Source organism: Onychostruthus taczanowskii, unplaced genomic scaffold (assembly GCF_017590055.1).
Source record: "Onychostruthus taczanowskii isolate IOZ18803 unplaced genomic scaffold, ASM1759005v1 scaffold195, whole genome shotgun sequence".
Taxonomy (NCBI): domain Eukaryota; kingdom Metazoa; phylum Chordata; class Aves; order Passeriformes; family Passeridae; genus Onychostruthus; species Onychostruthus taczanowskii.
This window is the reverse complement of record NW_024499184.1, coordinates 170,037-195,523: the sequence shown is the minus strand read 5'-3', so window position 1 is coordinate 195,523 and position 25,487 is coordinate 170,037. Positions and strand designations below refer to the sequence as shown.

The 25,487-nt window shown below is 54.8% G+C and overlaps 2 protein-coding genes across 2 annotated transcripts; one reads left to right on the top strand and one right to left on the bottom strand.

The window, feature by feature from the left end:
- Positions 1-37: 37 nt before the first annotated feature.
- LOC121334761 (inner centromere protein) lies at positions 38-13,826 on the bottom strand. Its single transcript, XM_041402204.1, has 17 exons — positions 13,677-13,826; positions 13,479-13,589; positions 12,264-12,991; positions 10,854-10,905; positions 10,630-10,663; positions 9,165-9,243; positions 8,655-8,706; positions 8,064-8,181; positions 7,846-7,980; positions 5,863-5,972; positions 5,395-5,515; positions 4,578-4,700; positions 4,213-4,385; positions 3,856-3,946; positions 3,234-3,347; positions 1,953-2,112; positions 38-1,512 (listed from the first exon to the last, which is right to left on the bottom strand). The coding sequence occupies exons 1-17, from the start codon at positions 13,820-13,822 to the stop codon at positions 1,298-1,300; spliced, it is 2,562 nt and encodes an 853-aa protein (XP_041258138.1). The 5' UTR covers positions 13,823-13,826; the 3' UTR covers positions 38-1,297.
- A 401-nt stretch (positions 13,827-14,227) lies between these two features.
- On the top strand, positions 14,228-24,711 carry LOC121334770 (inner centromere protein-like). The gene is made up of 19 exons (XM_041402216.1): positions 14,228-14,533; positions 14,652-14,765; positions 15,871-16,532; positions 17,499-17,550; positions 18,070-18,103; positions 18,348-18,447; positions 18,953-19,040; positions 19,540-19,675; positions 19,746-19,838; positions 19,949-19,960; positions 20,414-20,523; positions 20,650-20,761; positions 21,442-21,537; positions 21,763-21,887; positions 22,071-22,149; positions 22,921-23,028; positions 23,234-23,320; positions 23,905-24,061; positions 24,413-24,711. The coding sequence occupies exons 1-19, from the start codon at positions 14,403-14,405 to the stop codon at positions 24,598-24,600; spliced, it is 2,484 nt and encodes an 827-aa protein (XP_041258150.1). The 5' UTR covers positions 14,228-14,402; the 3' UTR covers positions 24,601-24,711.
- Positions 24,712-25,487: the final 776 nt, after the last annotated feature.

Below are 25,487 nucleotides of genomic sequence, written 5' to 3'. Positions count from 1 at the left end.
GATTAAATTCACTTTATCCAACAGTGTTTGGCCAGCTCAGAAGCTTTTGTACAAGAAATGGCGGTCACGCGGATACAGAGCTGGGTGCACAGGACAGCCAATGGAAACAGGCACTCCATGGGTACAGACAGCAATAGCCAGACCTGGATCTACAGGGCAGCCCCAGCAGCACAGACACTCCAAGATACAGATCTGCACACACACAGCAGCCCCAGCATACAGACACCAGTGTATTTAAATACAAAACCTTTTGTATTTAATTTAAAAACTAAATTTAATATTTTGTTTCTTTTGAAGAACATTTGCTGGCAAACAGTGCATTGGCTACAGACACACAGACAGGATCATGTCCCCTCACACAAAGCACAGTATCTACAGGGTTTTACAGGGCTCGGCTGCGTGCAGAAGGAATGACTAAACCACCATGGACTCCTGGAATGGGAAGGCTGAGCTGGAATTTTTGGTTCAATGAAATTGGTTTGGCCAGAGTCTGGTCAGCAGTGGCTCACTAAACAGGAAGTGCTAAACAGGCTGAGACAACGAGCTGATGCTGAGCCACAGCCAAGGGTGAACAAGAGGGATTACGGTTACAAACATCCTCTCAAATCCCATTTGGCCTCACAGATTAAATTTCACTGAGAAACAACAAAAAAAATATCTGCCAAAACCCTTGCAGAGTTTCTCCTATCAAGGCCTAGAGCTGGCTCACACACTTGCGGGTCCTCGGGGACATGGTCACACCTTGGTCACATCTCTCCACAGCTGGCAGAACATCACTGAGACCCTCACGGTGTTCCTGCTCCAGCTGTGCCCAGCTGATGGACACCACCACACAGGTGGGGAACAGAGCGACGAATCCCTTTGGGATTGCAGGAGATGAAGAGCACACCTGGGAACACCTTCCTGAGAAGAGCAGTGGAGCAGGCCGGACTGTGCCCTGGTGCAGTGGTCCCTGGCTGTCACTGGCCTCGAGGGCAGCACAGACGTACAACTGAGGAATGGCAGGGCCTGCCAGGCCTGTGTGACAGAGAGGGGGGGATCCCACAGCTTCAGGTGACACCCCTCACCCACTGAAGGTCTGAGTCCATGCCAGCTCCAAGCCAAGAGTACGAGAGAGGCACTTCCCGGGGCAGCACCTCGTGGCTTGGCCTGACAGAAACCAGCCCCGCAAACCGAGGTGCAGGAACCCAGGAAAAGCTGCCATTTATTCAATGCTAGAACCTAAATACAAAGTGAAGAGTGACTCCTTCCTCACCTGGAGACAGGAAGGCACACCTGCTGTACCCCTGCGCTCACCTCAGGGCTTCTTGAGGCCGCAGGGCAGCCCCAGGGCTGGCTTGGCCGCCAGGGTGGGCGGGGAGTGCCACACGGCCGAGCTCGTGCGCTTGAAGTAGCGCGGTTTGCTCTTGTAGAAAATGTCCTCCAGCTTGGGGCTGGGGATGGCCCCGAACAGCGCGTCCACGTCAGGGGGGTTGTAGTACTGCCGGATCACAGCCTGGCTGAGCTGATTCCCTGCAGGAACAGATCAGCCTTGCGTTAGTTTTGTTAAGTGAGATTGCTGTGTAGGCTGTTGTATGTGGCGTGTCCCCGCTCTGCTCATCTCTCACCACTGCAAGGCAGCTTAGCAGAGTATTTGTCCCCCATCACCTTGTGACAAGATCCCCAAGTGGTGGAGGAGCCCCTGACTCCACATTCCACATCGACTCATGGGATGGTTTGGGTTGGAAGGGATATTAAAACTCATCTAAGTTCCAACACCCTGCCATGGGCAAGGACACCGTCCACTAGAGCAGGTGGCTCCAAGCCCCTGTCCAGTCTTGGACACAGCAGTACTCATTTCATGCTGGAGTACTTTAAACTCCTCCAGGCAGGAGGAACTGGGCAAAACCCCTCAGCAGCTCCTACAGTCTGCTGGGGGTTCTGGACACACACATTCCCCCCCACACACATACCAGTGGCCCAGGCAGGGACGGGCTTGCGTGGCTCGCTCTCGTCATCTGTCGAGTCGTCGCTGTTCAGGTCCATCCCATAGTCATTGGAGCTTGTCAAAGGCACCTTGAGTTCCTTCCTGCTCTGTGGAGTCATCTCATACGAGTTGCAGGCAGGGGAGTTCTATAAGGGAAATACATTCCACAGGTGTTGGGTGCAGCAGCATCATCAGGCTCCAAGACACAGCAGGATCAGCTCGTCCCCATCTCCTGCTCTGTCACCTCACAGCAAACCCTGAGTCTGGCAGGTCTCAAGTTTGGACCCAAGAGCTTGACCCAAGTTCCAAAGTTGTGACCCAATAATGGCTGTGCATGGCCCTCTCCTGCTTAATTAGGCTGATTAATTTGCCATCTGTGGCATGAGCACACAGCAGAAGATGAATCTAACGGGTCTAATAGAACAGAGCTCCACTCCAGCCAAGCCAAGGTTAACTGGAGGTTTTATGTCACTGCAGCAGAGTCACATGCTCTAAACACTCTGCAACCCAACTTCTGGGCTTGGTTAATTATATAAAACTGCTAATTGCTGTACAGAGAACCTGCCCACCAGCTCAGCCAAACTGAGCTCACGCTAATGGGAGCTGCGCGGGCAGAAAGTGTAAGGGCAGGAGAAAACCTTCAACTGCAAATTTCAGGCTTTTTCAACTGGAAATTGTCAGAAGGAATTCTATTTTCAATCAGGAAATGAGCCTCTGGAGAGTTGGACACAGTCATCCTTCCCCACCAGAGACCCCCTTCATGGCTTTGTGTCCAGTGACATTAACTCCCATCCGCTGGTCCTGCACTTAAAGATTCTGAGCATTGCAAGGAGACAAGAGCCTTGTGTTTGTTGTCAAGGTTCAGGACATGAACACAGGCCCTCAGGAGTCTCCCGAGCCAAACCACCACCATTCCAAGAGCTCTGCTACCACCTTGTGGCTGTTCCCAAATTTGACCCGAAATAAAACTTGGATAAAACTTGCAGCACTTTCTGCCCTGAGGTCCTTCTGGTATTTAAGAGGCGCTTAAGACAGCTCCAACAGCTGCTGTCTTACCCACAGCCAGGAACCCTGCCCAATCCCTCCTGCTTCCCTTCCCTCTGTCATTGAAATACATACAGAGTCAACCCTAGATAATCAGGATTTAAAGAATTCCTGTGTTATAGAAAAGGCAGATAAAAGCATGGGGTGGAACTGACCAAGGCAAGAGTGGGTCAGTGCTGGGACTAAACTCTGTTGTCACCCCTAAGAACCCATCCCCAGTTACCTCCTTGTTCTCCTGGAGTGGTGCCCGGGCATTGTCTTTGGCCTTTTGCTCCTCTGACAGTTTCTTCTGCTTCTCCTCCTGTCTCTTCTTCTCTGCCAGTATCTGCTGCTCCCTCTGCCAAGCGACACCCATAGGATTGCCCTTAGGGACTACACTGCAAACCCAGCCATCCATCTTTGTGGCAGGCAAAATATTCAAGCACCTCATTATAGCTGTTCCTCGTGCTGCTGAGGAGCACTTGGGACATGGTGCAGCTTCCTCAGAAGGGCACAAACACACTGACCCCCATGCCAGAGCATCAGCTGCCTTCTCTGACAAAGCCAGGGCCCCCCACCACAGAAAACTTGCTGCTGACTTTATCTTGGGGTCAGAAACCAGCTGACCACCTGCAGAAGTCTGTGCTACTGATCTTAGCCTCTTTCTAGACTAGTAAACAGTATTTTTAGAGGCCAAGTCTCCCCACGGTACCGTAACCGTGCCACACAGGTCTGACCTCCTGCTCAGAAGTGCCCCAGCAGCTCTTCAGGGCTCCCCACAGCGTCCCAGCTGAGCTGCTCCAACAGCAACTCCTGCTGAGGCCAAATTGTGTGGCTCCATCCCTTCCCAAAAATCAATCACCTACCTCCTTCTTCTCCATCTCCATCCGGAGCCGCTCCTTAGCAGCCGCTTCTTCCTTCTGCAGGCGGGCAGCCTTCTCCTGCTGCTCCCGGAGCCTGGGAAGCACAGCACAGGCCCTCACTCCCAGCACCACACCAGGGCCCTCCCTGGCTCACAGCTCCTTCAGGCACTCCCCACCACACTCCTGACATCCCCGAGCCCAGAGTTCCTCCTTGGCAGCTCAGCACCAGCAACAGTGCAGAGCTGTGCTGCCAGGTCACTGCAGCTCCCTGCTGCTCCAGCCATCCACTCCCGCCCTCTGCTCTGGCTGCGTTTCAACCCCCTCCCAGAATTTGGTACATAAACAGGGATTTTGCCTTACTTTTCAGCCTGGATCCGCTCCTGCTCCCTCTTCCTCTCCAGTTCTCTCTCTGCAGCCAACTGTCTCTCCCGCTCCTGTTCCGCCTGCCTCTGCTCAGCGATCTTGCGGGCACGCTCCTGCTCCTCTTCCTTCTTCTTCTGCATCAGCTCCCTGCGCCGCCGTTCCTCCTCCTCCTGCAAGCCCAGGCAGGAGTCACTCACCTGAGAGGAGCAGGCTCCAGGGGAAGCACCAGGAACCTCTCACTTGACCCAAATCCCCATTGCTACACGGCAGGGAAACGTCCTGGGGGCAAATTCCCAGTGCCCAAGGCAGGTGGATCCCCTGTCCAGCTCTGCCTGTGGGACAGAACAGGCCCACACACACACCTGCTGCAGAGCTCTTTGTCTCCTGGCCTCCTCCTCTTGTCTGCGCCGGGCCTCAGCTTCCTCCATCTTCCTGGCAGCCACTCTCTTCTTGATCTTCTCCTCTGCCAGCCTTTCTTCCCGCACCTGGAGCACACACAGACCCAGTCTCAGGTAGGACAGCACAGCAGGACCCCTCACAGGGCAAACTCTCCCTCCTTTTCCCTCAGCGACTGAGAGGGCCTGTGCTCTGTTTTAAAAAGGTCATATTTAGGGCAAAGACCTTGTATTGCATCCTCCCAGGAAGAGCTGACCCCATCCTGGGGTTTACACATCCAGTCCCATAAAGCCATTGGAATATAACCTCAGAGCCATGCAATCAGACAGGCAGCTGGGGGCAACTAAAGCAGACAAATTATCACAAGGCCCCTGCACAAATTGCCTGGAAGTCTGGGATTTGAGGAAGGCTCTGAAGGAAGGATGTTTGCCTTCCCCTGTCCAGCTATTACTCAGCTGGGAGAAGCAGCAAATAAAACCTCGGGGCCATTAGGCCACCTTTATCTACTGCAAGTCCTTCTCCCATCTAGCAGAGCACTAATAAAGCCCATTTAGATTCTTGATGATAGAAAAACAGGGGTTCAGCTGCCATTTGCTGTAGCTAGAGAAAGGCTGTCCCTCAGGATCATCAAGGCTCTAGAAAGTTCTTTATTCAACTACTCTTTGGTTCAGCCTCTAGAATCCAAGCAACCTCCGTGCCCCTCTTTCCAGAGTACACATTTCTGTGGTGCCAACTGCCTCAGTGACTACTGATTGTCCCAAATAAGCTCTGCAGGGGCTGTACCTTCTCGGTCTTCCCATCAAACAGCGCAATCTTCTGCTCGATCCTCCTCTTCCTCTCCTTCTCCATCTCCTCCGCCCGCTCCCGGGCTTGCAGCACCTTGCGCAGGCGTTCCTCGCGCTTCCTGAGGACACAGCGCGGCTCACCACCGTATTCCAGCCAGGTGAGCTCCCCCCAGCTCAGCACAAGGCCAAAAAGACACAGCAGGAAGTTCAATGGCCCAACTGCCACATTCATTTGAGTACCAGCCATGTTTAAGCTCTGTCAGAAAGTGGGGACTCAAGACATAAAGCTGCACCAGTGGGCAGCAAGGACAGTCAATGCTTTGTATCAGCATTCCAGGGATACCCCAAGGACAAACACTGCCTGTGTCCACAGGAGTTTCTGCTGCTTGCACAGTTGCTGCAAGATAAAACACCTGGATACAGGAACCTAGAGGTGGCCAAGAGCAGTGTGACCACATGTACTCACAGTTTCGCCTCTCCGAGTCGCCGTTTCTTCTCCTCCTCCATCTTCTGCCTTCTCAGCCGCTCAGCTTCTTGCTTCTTCCGCAGAGTCTCCAGCTTCTGCCTCTCCTTTTCCTGAGGGGAATTGAATGTTGTTGTACCCACTGGCCAGAGCTCTTTCCCACCTCAGCTGCTTTGGGAAAGGCCCAGAGGTGACAGCGAGGAGCTGCAGGCAGGAATATGGGATGGTGACAGCCCTGGAGAAGAGCTCAGGCAGCCTGTGACCTGGTCATGGATGGACACAGGCAAGGCAAACACCGGTGTGAATCTCAGGGAGCAAGAGCAGAAGCCGGAGTGTTGAAAGAGGAGCATCAGCTCTGGAAGCCCAGGCAGCATCCTCAGGGACTGCAGGCAGCCAGCCCCGTGCTTTCTTTTGGTGCAAAGGAGCCACCAAGCAGCGCTAATGCCTGGCACGGCTCCCGCTTCCTGCGGCGAGCGCGGGACAGATGGTGCTCCAGGAAACACCTTGAGCTCCCACTGGCGCCTGCTCCTCCCACGAGGCTCGCTCTGGTGGTGAACCACGAGCACTCCAGAGCTCCCAGCCTGCTCTGGCACGCAGCCAGAACCAGGGGCTTTCTCCTCCTTCTCCTGACCCAGCCTAGGCATGCTGTCAGCCAGGGGAGCGAGATCCAGCCACCACCAGAACCACAGCAAATGGACTAACATCAACCCACTCCATGCCAAAGCAGGCCTGGACTCAGCACAAACCCACAGATCAGCACGGGCATTATCCATGGGAATCCCTTACACTGGGCTCCATGCTGTAAATGCTTGGAGCTGTCAGCATCCAAACTGGTTAATATAAAACTAACAATTATATCTTATTGCTCTGCTGCTATTTAGTTATGTTTAGCTCCCACATGGAAAAACTCCCGAGGGGGAGCTGCCTGCACTGGAATGAAACCTAAATCATTCCACGAGCTGACAGCAGCAGAGGAAGCACTCTAGCCACAAGACTCTTTTCTCATCCTATTAACTCCTCTGTAGTACTGACACTAACATCAGCAGGGGCCCAGCGAGATTGAAGCTGGAATCCTTCACTGCTTCCCAGTGGCCTTCCCTGACCTGCTGGAGCACAGCCAACCTCTGAGCACAGCTCTAGAAAGCTCTGCCATTAGGCTGCTGGATGCAGAAATACCAATTCCTGCATCCTGCTCCCGTTTATCCCTGTGAGCTCTCCTGCAAGGGGAAACCCAGAGCTGCCTGCTTTGCAGGTGAGTTGTTGGGTATCAGGAGTATGAGCAATTCCTGCTTGGCACACGGCTTCCAGAGCAGCTCTGAGCGAATCCAGGAAGCTACACCCTTGTCTAGAAGCAGCTCTCAAATCCCTCCCTCCCAAACTGCTCCTGGCTTGGAAAACCAGGGGCTTGGAAAGCTCCCTAGGGTAGTGCAGAAGCACCTGCCTGCAGCCAGCCAAGCTGTGCTGCTGGTCCCCACAGGATCCATCAGTGACACTGATGCCTGCTCACTCTGGACACCAGCAGTTGTCTCACTGGCCCCACATCCAGGACAGCCTCATGTTTCTTCCTGCCTCAAGGGTTTGGAAAACCTCCAAAGTTTGGATTTAAGAGGCATTTGCTCAATCTCACTCATGAGAGAAGTCCTAGAAAGGAGACCTGGGATCAGGCCAGACCTTAGAAGAGGAGACCTGGATTCAGTTATCAATACAACTCAAGATTCACAATCTATTCAATTTCTATTTCCCAGTTTTTATCTCTGACTGTTACTTGCCAATAGTTCGGGGGAACAATGCAGAAATAAAGCTTGAAGTTCAAACTAGAATTCTTCAAGAAGCTGGCCAACCACAATTTTATTTATTTAAAAGTAAACAGACCACTTCAAATCACTCAGTTTCAAATGGGTTGCAAAGCTCCTCTCATAGCTGCGCTTTAAGTTGGGCACTTAATGAAACCACCATGTACTGGCTTAGAGCAGAGCCTCCTCTTACCTTGGGATCAGCCTGGAGAGGGGTGTGGTACCTGATGAAGGATTTTATGACTCCATTCCTCCCCACAGAGCTCGGTGTCATGAGGAGCTGGTTCTTCTGCACGGTGTGCAGGAACGTTTTGAACGGGCGCGCCACCTGTGGGAGGAACAGCAAAGTGTGAGTGGGGGTGGGCAAGAAAAGGGTCCTGGTGAGGCATTCCAGGGTTACAAGGATCTCACCTTGCTGGCTGGGAGGACTGGGGATGGGGTCTTCTTCCTGAGAGGAGATAGCCCCCCCTCCTCTGCCTGCTGGTGGTCGTAGCGCTCATCCACGGCTCTCTTGTAGCTCGGCTTCCTCCTGTGAGACAGCACAGGCCATCACACCAGGCAAATCCTCCTCAAGAGCCATAAACTATCCAGGGCTTGAGAGACATTCCAGTGTGGGCAGGCCCTGGCACAGGTTGCCCAGAGAAGCTGTGGCTGCCCCATGCCTGGAAGTGTCCATGGCCAGATTGGTCGGGGGCTTGGAGCAACCTGGGATAGTTGAAGGTGTCCCTGGCTAGGGCAGTGGGTGGCACTGGATGGGCTTTAATGTCTCTTCCAACCCAAATCAGTTTGTGATTCCAAGACTGTGCATGCACAGTTAGCCAATAAATAAAATCCTAATGCAATAGAAGATAAAAATTAAATAATAGAATCATGGAGGCAGAGAAAACTTATTTGCAAAAGTTCCACAGTCACAAACACTGAAGCCAGTGAACAACATCCCAGCACAGAATCTGTTTGGAACAGGACCACAGCCTGCCTGAGACACTTCCAACCAGGACATACCTGGCACTCTGGGGTGGCTCCAGGGTCTCCCCATTCTTATTTAAGTTGTTTTCTGAAAGAGAACAGTTCACAGTGAGTTCTAGCAGGGAAAATCCCTCCAGCACAGGTTTGACAGCAGAGAAGGGATGTTGCAGCTCACTGAACAGCAAAACCACCTGTGAGCACAGGAGGACCTGGCTCACATGGCACATTCCCACCTGGAATCTCCAGACAAAGCAGATCTGCCCAAAGCTATCTGGGTTCTGCACAGCTTCAGCAACAGAGTTCACCTGGGCCTCCCACAACCCTCCAGCCTCATTATAACCATCTCCATGTGCTTGCCAGGATGGAAATAACTCCAGCACAGAGTTTTCTCACTGCTAATTGCCTGAAACAAATCCCTGCTCATCAAACATTAATTAATCTTTCAAACTGAGCTCTCAAATTAACCAGTCAATCTTTCCAGCTTCCCAGCCAGCTTCCCAAAATGATAACTTCCCAAGGTGCTGCCCCCAAACCCTCTGGAATTACCACTGCTGTTCGGCTCCTGGGGCTGCCCCTGTTTGCTGAGTGTGTGGGAGCGAAGGGACATCCGAGGGCTTTGGAGATCCTGTGGGAAGAGCAAAGGGGTCTCAGGACAATCACCCATGCAAAGTGTTCCTGGTTCAGATCATGGGTGGTTCTGACATGGGTACGGCCAGCAGCGTTACCAGGGAATGCCAAACCACCTCTTGGCAAAGCCCTGGATGCTGCATCATCAGCAGAGGCAGGGGCATTAACACGAGCATCTGTGCTGCTTAAACTCATCAACTATTAAGGCCAGGAGCCTTCCAAGCTGTAAATCTGTGCTGCTGGAGCTCTGGCCAGAGCCAGCGTGCCCATATCCCTGAGCAGTGATGAGTGAGGAGCCTGGAGACAGCAGGCAAATGGCTCATTTCCATGATTTATCTGTTTGTTATGGGATACCCATCGCTGCTCTGCCTCTGCACTTAGGCTCTGCTGGGATAAATGGGTTGTGGTTCTGGAATTGCTCTCTCCTAGCAGCACCAGCATTACCTCCTGGTCAGCACTTCACAGTGCTGCACTGGGAAGAGAAGAAAAGGGATTGATGGAGAATTCATCCTCCCCAATGGCTTCTGCAGGGCCTAAAAAAACTGACTTTTTTTGAGTTTCTGCACACCCATAACAGCTCTCCTTGTTTTCACAAGTGCTTCAGGTCACTGCTCTGCTCCATTAATTCAGGCTCTGCTCACTGAAATTTATTCTGGACAAAATACTGACATGATCCCAGGATTACTTCCTCAGTGAGGATTGTGGAGGGAAAGGTTTTGACTTCAAGAATATTCACAAATATCCATGTGTGTCCAAACTAACAAGCGTTGAACTAGCTGCAGGACTGACCAAAAGGTCAAAAGAAGCTTCACAAATACAGTGTGCAAACCATGACACCAGATGAACCAAACTTCCCTGAACTATAAGGTTTTTTTTACCTGTAAAGATTGGGGACTGAATCTTCACACAATTATCTCTAGCAAGGGGTTAAGAAGGAAGAGCCAAGCAGGACTCAACCCTGAGGTCAGGCTCAGGGTGGTGTGCAACAATTTCAACAGATTTAGGAAAATGACAGAGGAAAGTCAGAGAATCTTGGCAAGAATCCGAGCCTGTAACCCTTCTGACAGAACACCTGCACCCAAAGCCATGGGTCACACGTGCTCATTTCCCAAAAAAAACTTTTCTGGTTTTGGTTTTGCTGCTTCTGAAATGTTGTGATTAAGAATTTCCCTGGTCTGAGTACCAGAACACAGAGGCTCAGACGGCTCGTGCACCTCTCAGCCAGATTCTCTGTGTCCTCCTCACTCACTGCTATGGGGACAGGTTACAAAGTCTGACAACCCACAGCCAGAGCTCCCAAATTTTCCAATAAGGTGTAATTCCACACATTTTTCTCCCAAATCCACACAGGCACAAATGCTTTTAATCTCTGTCCAAGTCTTACCAGCTTGGAGGGGGTGGAGGGTCCAGGAGGAGGCCTAGAAAAACAAGAAAGACAAAAGGGGCTGTGCTTAGCAAAACTGAGGAAACTGGGAAGCCACTGGGATTTTACACCAAGAATGGCAGTGAAAAAGTCCTGCAAGCAGGGTAGTGAGGATAAATAAACAAATAAACAACAAAACTGCTAAACAAATACACAAACAAATAAGTAACTGAGAGCATTCTCACCCAGTTTTGACAACGGTTTCCTCATCCTCTGGCACACTTATGGAGCTGGAGGCTGTGGGAGAGGGAAAAACACACCTGTAAGGAGCTGTAAGGTTGGGGTGCAGCCAAGGATCTGTTGGGACAAGGAGCTCCAGACACTGCAGAAGGGTTTGTCCTGCCCTGGGGCAGGGTGGGGCACAGGTGCACACCCTGGTGGCACTGCAGGAACATGGCCAGCACTTCCAGTGCAGGAAAGCAGTTTTCAGTTATGGATGAGTTCAGGGTGATATTCCATGAGCTGGCATTAATGGGCCTTGGGCTTATCTGCAGGGACCTGAATGGACATCAACAGCAGAGCCAGCCTTATTTACAGTGGGAATGCTGCTTCCCAAGCCAGCATTCCAGCTGGCTCTGCTGCCAGAGCTCAGGAGCTCTGTCACAGCCAGACCCTGCCACGAACAACCACACAATCAAACAATCAGAGACTGGTCGGGGTGGGAAGGGACCTTAAAGCTCATCCAGTCCCATCCGCTGCCTTGAACAGGGACACCTTGCACTAGCCCAGGTTGCTCCAAGCCCTGTCCAACCTGGCCTTGGACACTTCCAGGGGTGGGGCAGCCACAGCTTCTCCATCAACACGTGCCAGGACCTCACCTCCCTCAAACAGAGGAATTCTTTCTATAAATCCCATCTAAGTTTTCCCTTTTTCAGTTTGAACCCGTTTCCCCTTGTCCTGTCACTCCAGTTCCTGATGAAGAGTCTCTCTCTAGCTTGTTTGTTTAACAATTGCAGCAGTTTAGATGAGACTGTCCTAGCCTAAATCTGCCTCTGCCACCAACTGTAAAATTGTGGGAGATTTTTAATCTACAAAGTCCAGCCTCGAAATTCCCTTCTCAAACAAACTCTACAACCAGCAGGCCGATCCTGCTAAGGAGAAGGGAACTGATGGGAATTTCACCTTGTAGGAAACAGGAAGGGCTTTAGGAGAATCCATCACCCTTTTTGGCTCCCCAAATCCTTCTCAGCTTTGCCAGCTGTACCCCACAGAAATAGGAAGACCAGCAAACCAGAGGAGCTGTGTCTGCCCCATGTCTGGAAGCATCCAAGGCCAGATTAGACAGGGCTTGGAGTGACCTGGGTAATATTTAAGGTCTTTCCAACCCAGACCATCCTGGCATTCCAGGATTAACAACTTCTCACAGCAAATCAGCAATGATTACAGCTACATTGAAGTGGAGACACTGAGGCTGATCTCCCAGGTGATTTACAAGGCTGAATTCAGTTACCTGGGTTTCTATGCTCACAGGGGGCTCCAGAAAGCCAGGGAGCCATTCATGAGGAATTGCAGCCTGTCTAGCCCAGGAAGCTCAGCTGCCACCCCCACACTGAAGACCCAGAAAGCAGAATCCCCCCCGTGACACCCAAACTCACCATCCACAGAGCTGCAGGACACGGATCTCTTCCGAGTGGCCCTCTTCTTGCCCGCTGCCCTGGCAGTGGATGCCCGGATCATGCTCTCCCTCTTGCTGGCCAGGGAGTATTTCTCTGCCAGGGAGGTTCTGCGGCTCAGGGAGGTTTTCCCCATCAGGCTCCGGCGCACGGAGCGGCGGCTGAGCCTGGAGCTGGTCGGAGTCCCCGGGCTGTTCCTCAGGGGCTGGGAAGACTCCTGAGCCCGCATGTGTTCCCGTGGGGAGCCATCCCCCTCCTTCAGTCCGGCCCCTGGGCTCAGGGTGATGGTGACATTGGCTGCCCTCGCTGTCTGTGGCTCGGGCACAGCCTCGGGAGTACAGGGCACCGCGAGCTCGGGGGCTGTGGGCACCAGCGGCGATTTGGGAGCACCGTGTTCCTTGGGAAAGCCGTTCCCTGAGCTCGTGGGGAGCAGCTCTGCCGGCTTTGCTCCGCTCCTCCGGAGAGGCGCTGCAGTGCCAGCGTGGTCAGCTTGCACCCAGGGATCCTTCCCTGCTGCCTGCAGGGCAGTAGGGGTCTCAGGAACCACCTTGGAGCTCGTGGCAGAGGCTGCAGCCCGGGATCGTGTCACCCGCTGCGGCGGAGAGTCTTCCTCGGCCTCGGCCCTGCTCACTTCCCGGTTTTCTTTGTTCTTGAGGCGCTGAGAAGTTCGCACAGAAGGCCTGCTGCTGCCGTTCCTCCTCCTGGAGAGGCTGGTCACAGAACAGCGGGTGAGATGGGAAACGGGAGTCGGGAGCAGCCCCGAGTCCTTCCGTGCACACACAGGCACAGAGCCAGAACACCTGGGATGGCCCAGGAGACACAGAGCTGCACAAAGCAGCCAATGCAGCCAGCAATCAGGGGATGTAATGGCTTTTAGCAGAAGGGTAACAGACAGAGACACGGGGACGTAGAAGCAGGCAACAATAAGAGCACTTCTCGTGAGAATTAAAATCTAGTGTTCTTCGCCCAAAAGTGCCCCAGACACAGGGGCAGACCAGACCTTTAACACCAGCGGGACGAAGGAAGGGGAACTCCCCCTGGACAAAGCAGGGCATCGCCAGGACATGCTCCGTGGAGGGCATTGTTTCCCTGAACCCTTGGCAGCTGGTCCGTTCAGCCTCGCACGGGCTCCCTCCCTTCTCCAGGCCCCGAGGACACCCTCCGCGCTCCCCGGCCCCCGCTCCCGCCGCCCCTCACCGCTTCCTGCCCGACTCCTGCTCTTCCTGTAAGGCCGACAGCCGCTTCCTCCGCTGCCGTTTCTTCTGCGACGGCGTCTTGGGCATCAGCTCGAGCTCCTCGCTGTAGTTGCTAGAGAGGAAGAGGAGATCAAAACAGGAGCAGCGCGAAGGGCGGCCGGTAGGGGCCGGGGCCTAGCGGGGAGCGGGATGCGGGTACCTGACGAACATCTTGACGGCCTCCTCATAGATCTCATCCAGCCACACCATATCGGTCTCGTCCACCTGCCGCAGGAACTGGGCCAGACGCCGGTCGCCCTCTGAGGGCAGCTCCATCGTCCGCGCCGCGGCCGCCGCAGGCCCCATCGCCGCCGCGGCCGCCTTCGCCGCCATCGCTTCAGCGCCAACGGCCGCGCGCGCGCGGCACGCCGTTCAAACACGGCCCCGCCCCCCCGCGGCAGCCAATCACCGCCCGCCGCCCCCCCACGGCCCGCCTTTTCCATTGGCTGCCAAGGGAAGGGCTCGCTCCCGGCGCCGCTCTGCTTGCCCGTCTCTATGCTCCTGGAGGACTCGGCTCAGAAGGCGGGGCTTGAGGAGGCGGGGCCACAGGCCTCTCCCTTTAATAGTTGAGAGTGACGGACGGGCAAATCCACCAATAAAACCCCGGGGATTGAGAGGTGTGCGCTGTGATTGGCGGAGGCCGGGCATAACCTCGGGGTGGGACGGGCCGGGCTGCGCTGTGAGGGTGTGGTGAGCGGACGAGGCGGCGGCAGCGGCAGCAGGGGCAGCTCCGGTAGGGAGCCGGGTGTGGAGCGCTTGGGAGGGCTCCCCCAACACCTGTGTCCCGGCCTGTATTCATACTCCCCCGGTGCCTCTGTTTCCCGCACTGAGGGTGTCCTGGCTGCCCCCCAGCCTTGTCCTCCCGCGCTGTGTTCCAGGCGAGGCGATGGCGGAGGGCCCCCAGCAGCTGCTGGAAGTGTGCGGGCAGAGGCTGTCCCGCTTCCTCTCCGACGCCCAGCACAAGCACCTAGCCTGGCTGCGGGAGGTGGAGGAGCAGGGCATGAGGATGCTCAAGAGGTAAGGGCTGCCCTGAGGGGAGCCCGCTGTGCCCCGCTAGCTGGGTGTGGGTGCGTTTGGGAGGGTTGATGGGGGCAGTGGGGGAAGCAGTCTGTGCTCTGCCTCTTCTGCCTCACAGCAGCTTCAGGGATGAGCCCATGCTCTTGCCCAAAACGCCGTCGCAGAGGAGGAAGCTCAGGAAAAGGCAGTCGTCCTGGATGAGGGAGGAAAACAAGGAGCTGAGCAGGAGGAGGTAGGTGGGTCAGCTTGCTCTGGCTCTGCCTCATGGTGTTTGGATGAAACAAAACAGTGCCTGCATTCCCTGAGTTACCAAAGGGGCACTCGCTGTTTGATTCTGGTGAGAGTTTGGGATAAAGTTGGCTGCTTTCCTCCACAATTTTTTTTGTGGTTATAGTTAAAGAATAATAAACACTCCATTTTCTTGTCTGATAACTTTTGGGTTTTGTCTCACTGGGTTTGTGTTTTGGCCTGAGGTTGCTGCTCTTGGTGTTCACTCCCTAAGCCTCTGTGTCAGTGCCTGGAAAACTTGGGAAAGGGATGTGTTCCTAGCACCACGTCTGAGTTGGCAGGCAGGGACACTCCAAGTGTTTGTGGAGGGACTGAAGTGGAAATTCCAAGTGATTTGCTTAGAGCCCACGCCGCTTTTAAAGCTGCCCAAACCTGATCCATTGGTGTTTTAGGGCACTAGAATCGTGCTAACTGTGGTGAAAAGCCCACAGGAGGAAGAGTTAGAGGTGGGAGACTGTCAGGAAGCAGACATGGAGGGTGGGGAGAGCAGCAGGAATAGCGGGAGCGTGGGAGGTTTGTGTGTGTGCAGGGAGAGCAGGAAAAGCAGCACTGCAGATGGGAGCAGGGAGAGCTCTGGGCCCTGCTCTGGGTGCTCAGGTCATGCCTTCTCCAGGGGGCAGCCCAGCTAACTCCTGTTGGTGTTTTCCCTCATTTAAACTTGGTTTGGGAAGAGCTGCTGATGCAGCCAGGCCTGCTGATGTCGGCAGGAAGGTGACACATTGTGTGTCCCTCTGTAGGTGCTGTCCTCTGCCGCGTGCTGCTCCCAGGGCAGGGTTTAAACCCGGCTCTTGATGTAGGGCTAAATACACCTTTCCCACTGCCATTTGTGCACACCTCACTCTGTCTGTGTGGCACAGCCCTTGTGTGTGAGCTCCCAGCTGGGCTGTGTCCTTGTGCATCTCCCCAGGGATAGGATGGCCTGTGAGAGGGAATGGTGGAGTGGAGAGGGAGCAGCAGCTTCACTTTTACCCCATCTGCTTGTCCCTCTAAAACTTATTTGGGAGCAGACAACTCCTTCACCGTTTCCTTCAAAATTCTTTTCCTTTAAGGTTATCCAGAAGGAGGAGTGGTGTCAAGCTGCAGTCTTCCAGCCTGAGCTCCCAGCAGTGCCTGAGGCAGGAGCAGCCCCGGAGCCCTGGCTGTGAGGGGCAGGATGTGTCCGTGCCCAGCTGTGCTCCAGGATCTCAGGCTGGCATCACACCCCAGCTCCCGGCTCTGCCCGGGAAGCAGCCTGAGGAATCACGTGTTCCCATGGTGGATCTGGATTGCCAGGAGTGTCCCCGGGGTGATGCAGCCCTTCCAGCAGTTTTGGGGGAGCAGCTGCCTGAGGTGGATGCAGCAGATGAGCTCCAGGAGGTCCCTGGGATCCTGGCTGAACAGCCAGGAAGGGATGGGGAGCAGGAGCCCAGGAGAGCCAGCACCTCCACTCCCAAGGCTGCTCAGAATGGTGACCCTGCTGCGCTCCGAGGAGATGGATCTCCTCGAGGCCTCGAGGCACTGCTCTTCCAGGACTCCCCCAGTAAAAGCGCAGCACAGAAATCCAGGACGCGCCGCCGGAGCGGCCTGGGCGCCCCCCGCAAGAGCCATAGGGCTTCCCTGGCAGAAAAGTGCTCCCTGGCCAGCAGGAGGGAGAACGTGATCCGGAGATCCATCAGCAGGGCCAGGAAGGCAGCGGCACGAGAATCCTCCTCTGCCTCCAGCAGAGTGAGCTGTGAGTCCCTGCACCGCTTCCATGTGGGAATGGAGCGGTGTGGAGCGGCTCATCCCTGCCTCCAGCTGCCCCAAGTCTCCTTGTCCTTGTGGGCTCCTGGGGTGCAGCTTCAAGCCAGGGGAAGGCTGGGAGGCAGGTGGAGTTGGGGTACACAGGTTGGGAATGGGCAAAAAGCACAATTGTGGAAGGGAGAGCGTGGCCAGGCTGGTTCCAGCCACGTGTGCCTTTGGATCGGGAGAGTCTGCTGCATTCCCTGGGGAAGGGCTTTAATTTATGGCATCTGCCAGCCCTCCAAAAAATCAATAAGGCTGAAAGTGCAGCCCTGAAGTTAGGCTGCAGTGGGCAGAGGAGCTCAATTGCTTTTTGGGCGAGGATAGAAGAGACTCAAACTAGCTGTGTCACTAGAGGAGCAGGGGTCATGGAGCCCAGGCTATTCCTGCTAGCTCCAAATGCCTTGTATCAGCTATTCCTGCTTCTCCTGACAGGGTTTGGCTATTTGGGCTTTCCAAAGCCATTGCTGCTGCAGGCAAACGGGCTGTGGTGGAGCATGGAGGCCTCTGGAATTCAGCTTTGTCAGCCTTGAGTCACGCTGCATCCAGGCATTTGTTATAACACTTGGAGCGAAGGGGTGTGATGGGGGGGTGGAGTGAGCCTGGAATCAGCCCAAACCCCCTGGATCCCTGCACCAGAGCGTGCAGGGAGGCAGGAGCTGCAGCCAATGGCCTGGGAATGCTGGCTGTGACACAGGCAGCTGGAGCAGGCTGCAGGCAGCAGAGCTGCTGCCTCAGTGCTCTGCCTCCCCAGCCCACTGCAGATTCAGTGGCACTCGAGGGAGGTGTGGTGCTGGTGGGGAAAGCGGAGCACTCCATGTTCCTGGGAGGAAGCCTGAGCTCTTCCATGTGCACCCTGTGGCTGTTGGGAGCCTGGGAGTGAAATTCCCAGCTCCACTTGTGCTTTCCTCTCCAGGTCAGAGCTCCTTGGAGGCCTTTGTGGAAGAAGACGTGACCAGCGGCACAAGGTGAGGCTGCCATGTGAGGCAGGTGGGAAGGGATCCCAGCATTCCCTGTGAGGACATTCTGGGGTGGCTTTTCTGTCGCAGATTTTGTCAGGGACTGCTCAGATGTTGCTGTCACTGGGGCTGGATGAGGTTTCAGGTTGTGCTGTTCAGGCACAGTGAGACTAAGTCCTTCACTGGGGTGGCTGGTGGTGTGTCCTGGGGTTCCTGGAATTCCTGGCTGCCACTAGCCTGGCAATGCTGGTGGCCAGTCAGGTCTGCTCTGGGGAAGGGACAGCCCAAGGTTGTCAGAGTTCCCTCCTTTCCTGCTGCTGGGGCCCAAGGTGGTTATGGGGCATTCAGCAGCACAGTGGGACAGTCCCTCAGAGGAATTCACAGCCCAGCCTTGACGTGCCTGGCTGGAACATCCTCTGGATGTGCTTAGGAGCCTGCACCCTCCTTGGAGTCCCATACGCTGCTTCCATCACCTGTAACTGGCCTTCAGAGAGAATTTCAATTATTAAAATAGCTTTTCCTTCACAGGCCTGAGCTGGAGCCAAATTCCCCGAGGGAGAAGGTGAGTTCCAAGGAACAACCTCAGACTGTGTGGATGCCTTCTTGCTGGGTCAGCACCTTTGCTGAGGTTGTCACTGGATGCAGGGATGTGGCTGATGTCCCAAAACGAGCCAGCACAGCCCTCACTGGGAGGGAAGCAGACCCCACCTGAGCAAGCAGTTGGCTTTTCCAGGGCAGCAGGTCCCTGGTAGCCTTGTTCTTTGGAGCAGCTGTGCTAAGAGAATGCTTGTCCCCTTTCCCTGCAGGCTCCTGGAGATGTCCTTGTTCCAAGCACAAGTCCCCGAGCTGCCAGCCCTCCTGCACAGCACCTGTCCCCTCTGGAGGAGCAGGCAGGGAATGCTGCAGGTAACTTCCAGGTGGTCTTGCTTTCCTTGCATGAAACCCCGAGAACACACAACCTCGGGGTCAGTGGGAGCATTCCTGGGAAATAAGGGGTTTGTGTTGAAACTGAACCACTTCTGACCAGTCAAGGAGGTTTTCCAGGTCAAGTTTGGGCCTCCTGAAGAGGGGAGACATCACTTAGGTGGGCAAGGACATGTAAATGTGTCCAAGATGTGAGACAAACACTGCCCTGTCCAGCTTCAGTCTGTACAATGAGTGAGTGGGGACATTTGGGAAGGAGATCCTGGAGCTGGAGTTCTCTAGAGTGTCATGTTCTTTCCCTCTGGGGCTGCATTATGTGAAGATTTAGAGGTCCTATGTGACTCTGAGCAAGAAGGAGGAGTTGGGGGGTTTTTTGTTCCCTGTGAACTGGAGGGTATGACAAGCAGCTGGAGCTGGAATGGAGGAAAGAGTCCCTGGAGGGAGTTGGATGCCTCACACGTGGCACTGACTGCAGATTTCTCCACAGGAAGCCATGTAAATCCCAGCAGTGAGCCCCAGAAGAGCCAGGAGCAACCCCACTGTGCCAAGCCCCTGGAGAGTTCCTCCCGCATGTGGTAGGAGACTCTGCAAGGAGCAGGGATGAGCCAGGGGTCTGGAAGGACTCAGGTTTAGCATTTTAAGGCATTTGTGCTAAAAAGGGGGGGGGGGGGGGGGTGTGGATTCTTTCCCTGCCTTCCTCTCCCAAATTCCAGTAGCTCTGAAATCCCCTTTGGCCAGATCCTGTGTCTTGGAAGTCCCTTGTGGCTTTTGGAGCCTTCTTTGGGTCTGGGGCTGGGGAGGAGCACCCGAGGTCCTGCACAAACCAGCAGAGGTGCCCTAGCACAGTTAGCTCAGAGCTGGGAGGTGACTTCAAGGGCTCTGGAGGTGCAAGTGGCTGACCTGGTTATTTTTGTCTGTGCGAGTGTCTGGAATACCTGACCTGACTCCTGGAATACCTGATGTGTCTCCTCACTGTGTGTTGCTGGGGAGGTTTTGGGAGAAAGATGTAATAGCCAGTAAATCCCTCTGGAGAGTGTGACAGCCATTTCGTGTCCCTCCTGCTGATGCCACCAGGATGAAAGGCTGCAAGCAAGCCCTGGGTGTCCTGTGGCACGGGCAGCAGACGGGGGGCAGGGTCCTTTCCCCTTTGGATGAGAAGCACAAGTCCTTGGCAAACCAGGCTCCGTCATCCCCCTCTCCGGCCAGCAAGGTGAGTGGTGCCACAGCCCTGTGCCCCCTGTCCCAGGCAGGCTCTGAGCTCCCTCCCTCTCTCCCCTCAGGCTGTCAGGCCTCTGAAGAACTTCCTGCAGGGACAAGGGGGTGGCATCAAGGACTTCATCAAGCGTAACACTCCCACCCGGTCCCACCTGAAGGTGCGTCGTGTCTGAGGGGTGGGAGGAGAATGGGCTGCGTGTGCTGGGAAGGGGAATTCTGGTGTTACTTCCAAACCTTTAATTGTGTTTCTTATGCCCTTTCTCTGCAGGGAGACTTTGTTGTAAGTATGACACCTTATCCATGGGGCTGACACGCTGACCACACTCTCCCCTCGTGCTGATGTCCATCAGCCCTCTGGCCACACCAGCGGTGAGGTGACAGGATCTCTGTGCAGGTGTGTTCTGCTGGGACTGGGCACTGCTGGGAGCTTCTGGCCTCTGAGCCAGGCTGCACTCTGCTTCCTCTGCACCATTTTCCTGGCTGCTGGGAGAGGTGGTCACCTACAGCAGGGGTGTGCTGTTTTTTTTTCTAAAGCTATTCTCTGCAGCTGAAGGACTGAGATTTTTCCTTCTGTACTTCTGCTTGCACTGGATAATCCCTGTTGCCAAATACGCGTTGTCTCCCCATCCTGGTGTCCAGGTGAACGACTCCAACAGTGACTGTGTGTACCAGGCTACCTGAGGGGAGACACAGCCCCCAGCACCTGGTACAGTCTGAGCTCTTCTCCCTTCAGGAGAAGGAGAGGCAGAGGCTGGAGAACCTCCGGAAGAAGCAGGAGGCTGAGGAACAGAGGAAGAAGAAAGTGGAGGAGGAGAAGAGACAGCGTCAGGCAGAAATGAAGCAGTGAGTTGGGCTCCTTTCCCCCTGCTCTTTCCTTGGTCAGCACAGACTTGCCTTATGCTTCCCACCTGGAATGAGCCCTTTGGGAGCAGGCAGGGCTGACGAGCCCCTCTTGCCCACGCTGCCCAGGAAGAGGGAAGAGCGCCTGAGGAAGGCCCTGCAGGCTCGAGAGCGCGCAGAACAGATGGAGGAAAAGAAGAAAAAGCGGATGGAGCAGAAGATCCTGCAGAGTGATGAGAAGGTGAGAAGGCTGAGTGGGCTTTGGGGCTCTCCAAAGCAGAGCTGTGAGACCAGGAGCTGTGAGCAGGGCAAGCTCCATGCATGCCAGAATACCTTCTGACAAAGGGAGGCTTTTGTTCTCCATCCCTCTGCACATTCTTGTTGGGACAGGCCCTGTTCATGCTGCTCTGTGCTCAGGGAATGTGGCAGCCCCTGCCTGCCCTGGGCACAGCCCTGCAGGTGACAGCCTCACCTGGCCCATGTGCTTGGCCTGGAGTCTGTGACTCAGCAGGGGGTGCATTTGGGTCAGGTTTGGGTTTCAGAGCCTGATCTGGCCCTTTTTGGGGGGGCAGGCTGGGCTGGTGGCCACATGCCAGTGCTGCTGCTGTGTTATGGCTGTGAAGGGGTGAGAGGGCTGTGCCTGAGGGCCCAGAGCCTGAGCAGCCTCTGGGTGAGGCCTGGCTGCTCATTTTGGGCTGGACTGAAGGGACCTTTGGAAAGGTTAGCTTTGGAAAACAAGGAGTCATGTTCCTTTCAGCCCTTCCCAAACCCTGAGTGGACAAATGCACACCCGCTGCTGGGTCCTCAGTCTCCTTAGGGTCTGGGATATCCCAAGCTCCAGACCTCCCTCCAAGGCTGTGAAGTGTGTCCTTGGAGCAGTGGAGCTGACAGGTGTGGCTTTCCCACTTGCACATCTCACAGGTGAGGGAAGAGAAGGTGGCAGAGGAGCGGAGCAAGAGGAAAGGATCCAAGAAACATGGGGAAGCTGAAGCACGGAAGCAGAAATCCCTGAGAGGGGTAAGAGCAACTCGGGACCCTCCTGCACATGGAAAAGGACAGGGACAGCAGGGACCTGCTGTATTGGTGTGGCTGGTGGGATAGGGACAGGTTGCTACCTGCTTCTGCAGGGATTTTGGGGTCTGGGCTGCCAGATCTCTGTCCAGGCAGCTGATGTTGGGTTGGGGGCACAAGGGAGAAGTATTCCAGCAGCTGGAGCCTTGCAGGGTTTTCCTCTTTCTTCAGGAGGAAAAGGAGCCGCAAGAACCACTGCAGAAAAGAAGAGAGGATGAAGTGAAGGAAAGAGGGAAAACAGTTTTGGAACTGAAGAATCTTCTGGAGCAGAAACAGATGGGACAAGCGAAGGAGAGGTGTGAGCTGGTGCCTGTCCTGGAGGAAGGAATTGGCCACAGCCTTGGGGAAGCAGTGGATGTAAATGTGATGTTGCACCTGAGTTCTGGGGCTGCCTGGAGGTTGGGGGGCAGGAGCAGGAGGCTGTGAGGGGAGGGACAGATAGACAGGCTTCCCTCTCTAAATTCTTTCTTTTCTCCCAGGTATCCCAAGCAGCGAGGGAAGGAGAAGCCCCCCCAAGCACAGCAGGAGCCAGCAGCATTGGCTGGCAAGGCCACCAAGGTGGGGTTGGAGTGTGCTGGGAGCAGCCTCTCCACATACAGCACACAGGCTGGGCTCAGGACCAGGTGTTTTCCAAGTGCTGTGTTGCTGGGATGTTGTTTAGAGGATCAAATGCAATGAAGCTGATGATGGTTATTGTACAGAGGTGCTGTGCAGGAGCAAGCCAAGGGCTGGGGGTTCCCTGGCTCACAGGTGAGCCTCAGCCCTGGTGACAATCATGAAATGGCATCTCAAAGAGCATTCACTGATCCTGAAACCAATGTGGAAATTAGAGATTTATTAGTGTTTTACTCTCTCATTTCCTCATTGTGCCCAAAGGATGTGACCCCCAAACCTCGGGTGCCATGTGGCTCTGTCACTTCATTTGCACTCACACAAAGAACACTGGGGCTTTAAGTCAGGGTTGTTGGCCTTGAAATATCACACTAACATTTGCTTTCACTCTCTACTCTTAAATTCATTGCTTCATTAGTGAAAAATCAATGCCCCAAATGGTTCTTCCTCTTCAAGATCAATTCTTCCTCCTGTGTGGGCTCCTGCTGCACTCCTTCCCTCAGTCCCTGGCACTTGGATTCTTTTGTGCTGTATAAATTGAATTTAAGGTCTGAATCCTTCCTGTGCTACCAGCAGCAGGGCCAGAATGAGTCTGGCAAAGCTTTTCCAGGCAGGAGAAAATGGCTGAGCAACACAGGAGGGGAAGCTCTAGGAGAAATGGTTTGGGTCAAAAAGGAACTTCAGCAGGTTTGGGGTTTTTTTTTTCCTCTTTATTAGGGGAAACCAAGTCCCAAAGAGCTGCCTCTCGGGCCTGGGCTGGAGAAAAGATATGAGCCACCAGAATCCTGTTTCCCAGCTCTTAATGTCTGGCTTCAAGCAGAGAGGGTGAGTGTGGGCTCCAAAGAGCCAGGCTGGACCTAAGGAGAGACAGGAGTGGCTTTATCTGGCAGTCTTGGATTTGGGGTTATTTCTGCAGAAGAAGCCACGGGGGTGCTGAGGGCTGGATGTTGCCAGAGCTGCCAAGAACACAGCTCTGTGTCAGAGTCTGTTCTGTGTGAGTGAGGAATGACTTCATTCCCGTGTCTTACAGGAGGCTGACGGTCAGCAGCAGCTGAGAGACGAGAAAAAGCCCATTCCAGCAGCAGCCCCTGGGACATGGCCGAGCAAAGCCGTCAAGGTGAGCCCTGGCCCCGGCGCAACCCGGCACAGCCCTCGGGTGGCCCCCGCCTGCTGTGGCTTCTTGGCCCCGCGGCTCGGAGCCACCGCCGCTCTTGGCACAGGGAGCCCGATGGAAAAACAAGTGGTTGGAGGCGGAAAAGATGCTGGAAGCGGCCACCGGAGGGCAGCAGGTCCTGAGGCGACGTCCCTTTGGGAGCGGCCCTGGGCAGCCAGGCTTGTGGCAGCTGCAGATGCAGAGCCTTGCATGGGAAGAGCAGGAAAGGCTGCTCGGAACTGGGCTGCAGCGCTGTCTCTGCCGGGAATCTGCTCTGGGCTCTGTCCTGGCTGTGTCAGAGCTCCAGCAAGGGAAAACCGAAGGGTTTAGGTGGAGAGTTGAGTGCTGGGACATGCACAGTGTGCCTTTCCCAGGTTTTTCCACAGAAAACAGGAGGGGGAGGGAATGTTAAGAGCAGATGTTGCGGCACGGAGCCCAGTGACAGTTTTGTGTTGGTTCAGGATTTGAGCACTTTGGGGCTCTGGTGGCCATCCCAGTCATGGAAGTGCTGCTCCCCTTGCTCATCACTGCTCTCTGTGTGGTTTCAGAAATCCCTCTCCACATCCTGCCTCGGCTCCCTGAAGGGTGCTCAAGAGCCACCATCGCCCCCGGCCACTGAGAACAGCTACGGGCTGGATCTGAACAGTGACGACTCCACAGATGATGAGAGCAACCCTCGGAAGCCCATCCCCGCCTGGGCTGATGGTAGGTGCCAGCCCTGGGCTGGCTTCCTTTCCCTCCTGCCCTGGAGCTTTCCAGCCTTGCTTGGATCCATCTCAAAGCGCAGTCCAGGAGCGTGTGCACCTCTGGCAGCTCCCAGCTCTGTGTGCTGGGGCGATCGGCACTGCTTTCTGCGAGCGCTCCTGGGCTGAGGTGAAACCAGAGTCCTCGGAGAGGAAGGGGGGCACAGCCCCAGCTCCTGAGGAGAAGCGGGTGTGGTGGCAGTGGGACATGTCCCACGCCTCCTGCACAGCTGGTGGCTCTCAGAGGGGAAGGGGAGCGCCGGCCCGCCCGAGGCGGGGCCTGCAGCCTGTGCTGTTCCCGTTGTTCCCGCAGGGGCGCAGCTCCAGCAGGCCATCGTGCACCAGTACTACCACCCGGTGGACCTGGACGCGCTGTTCGGGGCCATCCCCAGCCCCAAGCTGGAGGACATTTTCTACAAGAGCAAACCGCGCTACTTCAAGCGCACGAGCTCGGCCGTGTGGCACTCCCCGCCCGGCCCCTCCTGCACCTTCCAGAGCTGAGCCGAGGCAGCCGAGGTGGTTTCTAGGGTCTGTGTTCTACTTACCTTCTATTGACAATTTTAACTTTTTATTCTTCTTTTGTACAGAAATAAAGTTGTTTATTCAAGTCCAGCGCTCACTGGGTGTGTCTCCTTCCCCATACCTTGGTGGCTGTGGCTTTTGCCTTGCAGAAATCACAGTTACTAATCTGCAACCAGAGCCATTTCCTAGTCTGCCTCATTTCCTATTCACTTAGGATATTCCCTTGTACAAGGAAGCTTGGAAATTGCTTTAAGGAAGACCAGGTTTTTAAATCACTGAGGGGATAATGTTCGTGTAACCCTTTTTTTATATATTTACTGTATTTATCTATACTGTCGTAATTATCTGCAATTCCTTTTCCTTCAACAATTCCTGTGCACTCATCTTGGTCTGAGCCAGAATCTTCTTCCTGCCATTGGAAAAAATCTCCCTGGACAATTTAAGTAGTGGCTAATGCCTCCTCACCCTTTTTTTCTAATGGGAAAAGGAAGCCCAGGCTCAGCTCTGGATCCTGTTGTGGCAGGATCAGTGGGACAGCCTGTCTTGAGCAGGAGCTGGGTTGATTTGGGAAGGGTGAGGGAGGGGATGGTTCCCCAGGGATCTGGCAGTGTGGCAGCTTTGACCCACCCTCAGCAGCAAAGCTGCACCCATCCCACTCCTTCCTTCTTCCTTTCCCAAGCCTGAAAGCACATGGATTGACAGGAGCAGGGATGGATTGAAACAGAAAAGGCTCTGGCTGTGAAGTAGATTTATGGAGCCAGAATCCCTGGAGCCCTCCTGCAGCTCCTTCCACAGAAAGGGGCTGGAAGTACTTGGAGTGCTTAGTCCCAGAGCTGGCTAGTGCTCGCCCAAGAGGACTTTTGTCC

Bases quoted from the DNA above. Each gene is read 5' to 3' on its own strand.
- LOC121334770 (XM_041402216.1), top strand. From the start codon at position 14,403: ATGGCGGAGGGCCCCCAGCAGCTGCTGGAAGTGTGCGGGCAGAGGCTG. The intron at 14,534-14,651 runs GTAAGGGCTGCC...TCTGCCTCACAG, and splicing joins GGCATGAGGATGCTCAAGAG to CAGCTTCAGGGATGAGCCCA. The intron at 20,524-20,649 runs GTGAGTTGGGCT...CACGCTGCCCAG, and splicing joins CGTCAGGCAGAAATGAAGCA to GAAGAGGGAAGAGCGCCTGA.
- LOC121334761 (XM_041402204.1), bottom strand. From the start codon at position 13,822: ATGGGGCCTGCGGCGGCCGCGGCGCGGACGATGGAGCTGCCCTCAGAG. The intron at 13,590-13,676 runs GTACCCGCATCC...CTTCCTCTCTAG, and splicing joins GCCGTCAAGATGTTCGTCAG to CAACTACAGCGAGGAGCTCG. The intron at 5,516-5,862 runs GTGAGTACATGT...CTGTGTCCTCAG, and splicing joins CGACTCGGAGAGGCGAAACT to GAAGCGCGAGGAACGCCTGC.